At 51.1% G+C, this 7,140-nt stretch overlaps 1 protein-coding gene across 1 annotated transcript; it reads right to left on the bottom strand.

Moving 5' to 3' along the window:
* Positions 1-535: 535 nt before the first annotated feature.
* Positions 536-3,252, bottom strand: LOC142355154 (uncharacterized). Its single transcript, XM_075407408.1, has 12 exons — positions 3,014-3,252; positions 2,854-2,894; positions 2,575-2,733; positions 2,412-2,468; positions 2,195-2,322; positions 1,918-2,086; positions 1,773-1,836; positions 1,518-1,669; positions 1,261-1,383; positions 1,054-1,161; positions 881-937; positions 536-772 (listed from the first exon to the last, which is right to left on the bottom strand). Exons 1-12 carry the CDS (start codon positions 3,177-3,179, stop codon positions 632-634), a joined length of 1,365 nt encoding a protein of 454 aa, XP_075263523.1. The 5' UTR covers positions 3,180-3,252; the 3' UTR covers positions 536-631.
* Between the last annotated feature and the right edge of the window lie 3,888 nt (positions 3,253-7,140).

The following is a 7,140-nucleotide window of genomic DNA, read 5'->3' as shown; positions in this document are numbered from 1 at the left end:
CCGCGAAGGCTGCCTTCTTGTCTGACCAAGTTGGCTAGCCCCTTTCGATACATGGTCAGGTAAACCTTGGCACAGGCCGATGTTCCGGCAGCGGTACAGCCGTTGGTGATGGTATCTCCCACAACAGTGCCGCGTCAAGTGGGATCAGGGATAACTCATGGGATTGGAAGGCCAGGTGCGTACCCAAGAGGCACCAAAAACAGTTGTTCTCCAGATGCAGGTATGTGTTACTTCTGATTTACATGTGAAGAAACACTGATGTCAGCATGTATCTTGTGTTGAAGGGTGCAAAGAGAGCACATCTTGTGACTTCTCTCAGAGCTAGGCCTGGCATGGCTGAGAAACAGTGGCTGCAAGGGAGCTGGCTATCCAGCAAGTCGCAAAACCGATGTGGGCGGACCTGAGTGGAGAGTGGGGCGGCTGCGCATAAGTTAATGGAAATCTGTGCTGAGCGGTTGTGAGCTCTGGCTCTACCAGAGGGCTCGACATGACAATAGTAGTGCACAGCCATGACTTGAGTGTGCAACATGCTTGGGGTTACAACTGCATTTTTGACACTCCTGGTAAACTTGCAGACACTTCAGAAATGCAGGACACCTGATGGGTACAAACTTGGTCCACTCCGAACACACTACTGAGCGGGAGGAGGCGGCATTCCAGCCTGTGGGAACACTGTGGACAGCTTTGTCATGAGGCCCATGACCTCTGGGTCATTCTGATACTTGGATATCGCCATAGGATTCGAGCTAAGCTCCATGATAGCAGATTGGACCTGTGTAAACAGGGGCAACAACAGGTCACCATATCTTTCGGCGAGGTATGGACCCCAACTACATGTGAAAGCCTTGCGAAATTGACTGCGGCAAACAGCTGAACAGACCTTAGGGTTCTGGAAGGCCTGGGCAAGCTCTGGATCAGCAAGGATCTTGGACACAACCTGACACACGTGGCACAGTGGTCAGGAAAAAACAGACCACGAACAAAACAAGTCTCAAGAACACATCTTGTGCTGTTGGTTCCAGTGTTGGTCTGACACCGGGATTTGCCACTTGCCTCCTGTGGGGACATTCCTAGCTGATCAAACTGCTCCTTTACTTCAGGGGAATTCAGGTCTGGCATAGCTCCTCCAGGCATGCCGCCAGGCATTCCTCCACCTTGCATCTGTATGTTATCATTTCGGAGCATGAGAACAACCTAAAACATCTCTCACCCAATCTAGCATTCAGCAACCCTTCCACGAACATCTAGCTTGGTGTCCACCTGACTCATCATCTGTTCCATCTGTTGGCGGTATTCCGGCTGTGAAAGCATCCATTCCATGGTTTCAGGATTGCGCATGGGCTCTGGCAAGTATGGGTACAGAGTCTTCTGCATCTCCGGGTCCTGCAGATTCACAGCAGCAGACATGTCCCACAATATGGTTGTTGCAGAAAGCCTTCCCTCATAGATTCCCTACAACATCGCAGAGGTGGTCGCGATCGTGCCATTAGGACACAACAAACCACTGGATCACATACCCTCATCATCTGCTCAAGCATGTCCACTGTGCTGCTGCTGCCTGCACCGGCACCTGCAGCGGCTCCGGCTGCTGCACCCCCCGGGGTCCATCCGCCAGTGCCTGCAGAAGCCCCCGACGCCGCAGAGGAGGTGGCGTCTGTTCCACTTGATGCTGGCAGGAGGTCAAACGGGCAACCACATACATGGATTGGTAAACATCTGCAGACCGTCTCAGCGATTTCAAAAAAAAAAAAAACAGTTGGGCACCCTCCTACCTGTCTGTGCATCACTCTGCTCCTCGAAATCGGTGAAGAAGGCCTTGGCAGACTTTGAAGACTCCTGCAACAATACGTTCACACCTCAGACTTGTGGAGCGGTCATGTGGTATTGAGAAACAACAAGGAGGCAAGCGCCGCCCACCTTGGTGGTAGATTCCTTTGCTTCGGCAGGGGCGGCAGGTTCAGTTTTGGTAACTGGTTCCGGTTGCACATCAACGGTAGCTGCCGAAGGTGCTGTTGGCTCCGCCGTTGTCGCTGCAGCTGGCGGAGGGGTTGGAGGAGCTGCAGGAGGCGGGGGAGGTGTGCTGAACCTAAAGCAGCCACCGGTCACAGTTGAAGTACATGAACAAAAGCAAAAGGATGATACTGGAAGGCGGATCCAGGTTTCCCAGGGCTTGACATGCGGAGCTGCTCCTTACCCGCCAGGGGGCATTCCCATGCCAGGCATGCCAGCGCCAGGCATGCCAGCTCCAGGCATTCCACCCATCCCAGGCATTCCGCCGGCGCCCCCGGCAGCACCCATCTGCTTCATCATCTGTTGCATCATCTGTGGCAGCAGTAGAATAGACATCATAGTTGTGAAGCGTGGAACTACTACCACTGACTACACCACTGCAGCCTATCAAAGCGGCTCACCATCTCAGTAGCTTTTTCTTGCATTGCCTGGGGGCCTCCCCGTACAAGTTCCAGCACCTGGAAACAGAATATATGTGGAAGGGTTTCCAAGAAAGTCAAGGAAACCATTCATGCAAGTCATGCGGGGCATATCGCAAAACAGTGTTGGAGGCGCCTAACCTACCTTGGCAAGAACGAATGCAAGAACCACGCCAATGCCAACCCAGACCACAGGTGGCCAGCCGCTCTTCTGAGGCTGGTAGGTTGGCGGAGGTGCAGGATATTGAGGAACTGCTCCATAGTACTGAGCTTGCTGAGGGACTTGATGTATGGGCACCTGGGGCTACAGGATGGAATCAAGCATGGCACATTAGCGGGACTGCCGTGCAAGGCCTGATCATCTATACCGCTGGAAAAAATGAACCTGTCATCCCAGTGCATGCATGGCAGGGAAGAGCCTCACCGGTGCGGGCTGCTGGGCAGTTGTGTCGTATCCAACTTCCTCTGTGAGAGTGAAAGCACATCAGAGCATTGAGCAAACTAAAGGAATGAATTTCCTGTGAATGTGGGAAGCCAGAATGGGCAGTCTGCACAATGGAGAAGCATTCCACATCAGCTCCCACCTGCTCCAGAATTTCCTGCAGGGGTAGCGTAGCGAATCACAGCCAGACCACGCCCCACTGGAGAACGAGTCGGCTGGCGAACTCCACGCTGGACGGGGACTGCGCAGTGCCGAGTGCAGCTCAGCAGCAAATGCCCGCGACTCAGTGATCCTGAAATTTGGATCATACTGTCCGGATTATCGAAGCGCTTTTCAAAACACCAGGAATAGAATCGTTTGCCACAAAGGGGTTGCTGTTGCTTTGTGATCCGCACTGTGCTTGTTCGTTTCTCTCGGCGGCGCCACCACTTGTACACTTCGTTTATCGCTGTAGCGGTCTCGACATACCTAGAGGGTACCCTACCTTGCAACCACCAAACCCTACCCTACCTTGCATCATGCGTGCATGCGTCGAGATCGCGAGCGTACGGCCGGCGCCGCGTACGTCTACTCGTACTGTAGTACGAGTACTCGTATTATACACTCATACTACAAAAGTTTTGTCAACAGGATGTTGGAGCAGATGAGCACCAAGCCCCCCATTGTTCCATTGTTTTTGGCCATCCATTGTCAGCTTGTTTACATATAATGGAACTCTTGGCTTCCGTTTTTGGGTACATTAGACCAAGTTAAGGGGGGGTGCAAGCCAGTGTTGAAATCATGTGTGCAGATTTGCTAGAGGGTTGGTTTTTCCCTACCTGTTGATTGCAGGAGCAATTTTAATGCATGCTTGATACTAGGCATATGAGGGTATCACGATGAAATTTCCGGCATGCTTGTACATGTAAGTGTCTTCATTCAGCCCCATCCCTCCTTGACAGGAGAATGTCTCCCATGGCTGCAAGCCATGCCTAAAAAGTTATATATCCCCCACGGCTGCAAGCAGCATGAGTTGTGATCTGTTTTACATTTTTGCATGAGGGCCATACATGACAATGACAAGGGGTGCGAATGGTGTCTTGACACGCACATTGTGTGTCAATGATGTGGACTTGGGGGCAACTTGGTCTAGCTACAAGGGGAGCATGGTGCACAGGGAGGCACAACACATGGCCATGCCCTAGGCTTCCTGTGTTCGAAATTAGGGGGCAGGTATGGCCCACAAGTCTGGGGTGGCCAGGCCATTGAGGGGGGCCTTCCCATTCACCTGTGGGTGCATGAGGGCACATTTGCCTGAATGTGGGTGCATTCCATGGCTAATCAGGGGTAGCTGATCTTTGGAGGCCATTTCTGGGCCTGAATGGACACTTTTCTTTTTACATTTCTGGACCCGAATTGGAAATGTTCTGTTAATGTACTGTTTCGTCATATATGCGAATTTCATTGAAGTTGAAAATTGAGCATCTAGATCTCATCGTCCGCTTTCTGGTGAGCAAAAAATCTCCTCAATCCGATATCATATGAAAAAGTTATGGCCAAAACAGTGAACAGGAGTCTACGGACAGTTAGCCCCGTCCACGGACAGCTTTCAACAATGCCTTACATCTGATCCCACGCCCCCCCTACACGCCCATCCCAGGTAGTTCCTAGCTTAACTTGTGCCATTTCACATTTATGCAACCCTCATAGGCATCCTTGGGTGGTTGAAGCCCCATCTTCTGTGCCCATCATGGTTGCAAGCCAACACGGTTGATTTCCAAGGCTAGCTGTCAGCCCCACGGCATGCAAATGGAACTGCACAGATCACCCCATGGCAGCAATGGACGCCCAAAATGGTCATAAACAACAAGGATATCATTAACACTTTCCATCCATCATGCTACCTATGAGGCATATGTTGGATGTGGGTGTTGCCATAGACTACGGCACTTGCGCGTACGTAACGTGACAAAACTTTTGTAGTATGAGTGTAGTAGAGGTACAGTAGTACCAGGAGGGAGATCCCTCCTGGTAGTACTCGACTGCTCGTATAATAGTCTGACTACTACTACTATAGCTACATATTATATATTACTATAATATACCGTTAACTTTTAGTTTGTGACCGTCCGCTACTAAGTGACCGCCACCGTAACAAAATTTTGAGAAAACAGCCCAAACATCATCTCCCTTTGGCATGATAGTAGGGTGTTTTGGTTCAAACTCAAGGCCAATACAATGGCAAGGTCCCCCCACAACCTTGGGTCAAACTGTACCGCTAAGCCGGTACAGCTGGACGGCCACCCACAATGGCCCACAAATGGTCGGTGCTGTAGGATCGTAACAATCTACCACACATCAGACCACGCTTGACAACCAGTCGGCACACTGCATGGATAAACCGTAAATGATCGACACATTGTCCGTTTACATTGCCGCAGTGGTTCGAAAGTGGTCGTTTAGGGTGCGCTGGGCACAGGTGGCTGATCCGCGGGCCCCAGCCCGTGGAGCACGGCATGGTCCGGACTCGACCCAGGTGCGTTCAAATTCGAACGACTGCACAGTGTCAATCCCGCAAGGACCCGAATCATGCATTGATGCATTGTAGATCATTGATGCATCAGCGAAATAGTAGCAGATCAGTGCACTAACAATGCGGCCCTAGTCCAAAGATCAGTGCACCAACGATGCGGCCCCCCAAAGATCAGTGCACCAACGATGCGGGCCCCCAAAGATCAGGTGCACCAACGATGCGGGCCCCCAAAGATCAGGTGCACCAACGATGCGGGCCCCAAAGATCAGGTGCACCAACAATGCGGGGAACCGTAGATCAGGTGCACCAACAATGCGGGGAACCGTAGATCAGTGCACCGATAATGCGGGGAACCATAGATCAGTGCACCAACAATGCCGGGAAGCGTAGATCAGGTGCACCAACAATGCGGGGAACCGTAGATCAGTGCACCGATAATGCGGGGAACCATAGATCAGTGCACCAACAATGCAGTGCCCCGTAGATCAGTGCACCAACAATGCAGTGCCCCATAGATCAGTGCATCAACAATGCGTGGAACCGTAGATCAGTGCACCAACAATCCGGCGGGGGGGACCATAGATCAGTGCATCAACGATTATCGTACCTACATAGTATAGTACTGTACGGTACCAACGTACACTACCGTACCTTGGTACCGTACTGTACCGTACCGACGTACACTACAGTACCATTTTACCGTACTTTTACTGAAAATCTAGGATTATTCCATTAGAACGAGCATTATCAATATGTGTATGTTGTAATACTCGTACTATGATGGATTTTGACGTGCTAAGTGCATGTATTTTAATTTATGTATATTTTCTTTTCGTAAATTTGCATGAAGTCGAATACTGAGTGAGGTTAGGCCAACCAATCTCTATGCATCGATTGGATTCCATTGGTTCCCAGTTCGAATCCTTGTATGAGCAATTGAAGGCGGTGATGAGGCTACCACATCTACAACTTGCAACCCCCCCACCGCCAAGTAAGTGGGAAGTACTTCGGTCTAGTACCCTTGCAACCATCAATAGCCGTCATAGGCAGGGAATTTTGCAGTTCTGATTGATTGTTGTACTCGTAATCTTACGAAATAGTAGGAAAGTCGGAATTGATCCATGATGCACCAATCCAAAATGCGTAGATCGGTGCACCAACGATCCCCACCACCAAAGATCGATGCACCAACAATCCACAACCTCAAAGATCAGTGCACCAACGATTGTCACCCCCAAAGATCAGTGCACCAATGATCCCCACGACCAAAGATCAGTGCACCAACGATCCCCACCGCCAAAGATCAGTGCACCAACAATTCTCACTCCCAAAGATCAGTGCACCAACGATACTAAGTCCCGGTAGATCAGTGCACCAACGATCCCCGGCCGCTCAGATCAGTGCACCAACGATTCACGGCCCCAAAGATCGGTGCACCAACGATTCACTGCCTTAAAGATCGGTGCACCAACGATTCAATCGGCCGAAGATCAGGTGCACCAACAATTCGATCGGCCAAAGATCAGGTGCACCAACAATTCGATCGGCCAAAGATCAGGTGCACCAACAATTCGATCGGCCAAAGATCAGGTGCACCAACAATTCGATCGGCCAAAGATCACGAGATCGATATCGGGCCTTTCCTTAATGATTCGGGTCCTTGCAATCCCGTTCCCCACCTCCCCCGATCTCCAGCCCCCTCCCTAGCCGGCCCTGGCCTATGTTATTAATACATTCGATACCGAATACGCTGCCCG

This window comes from Convolutriloba macropyga, unplaced genomic scaffold (assembly GCF_964194025.1).
Source record: "Convolutriloba macropyga unplaced genomic scaffold, txConMacr16.3 SCAFFOLD_6543, whole genome shotgun sequence".
Taxonomy (NCBI): Eukaryota; Metazoa; Xenacoelomorpha; order Acoela; family Convolutidae; genus Convolutriloba; species Convolutriloba macropyga.
This window is presented reverse-complemented; position numbering and strand designations above follow the sequence as displayed.

Coding starts and splice junctions, on each gene's coding strand:
- LOC142355154 (XM_075407408.1), bottom strand. CDS start 3,179: ATGATCCAAATTTCAGGATCACTGAGTCGCGGGCATTTGCTGCTGAGC. Junction 1,837..1,917: donor CAAAGGAATCTACCACCAAG/GTGGGCGGCGCT, acceptor GTATTGTTGCAG/GAGTCTTCAAAGTCTGCCAA. Junction 938..1,053: donor TAGGAATGTCCCCACAGGAG/GCAAGTGGCAAA, acceptor CACGTGTGTCAG/GTTGTGTCCAAGATCCTTGC.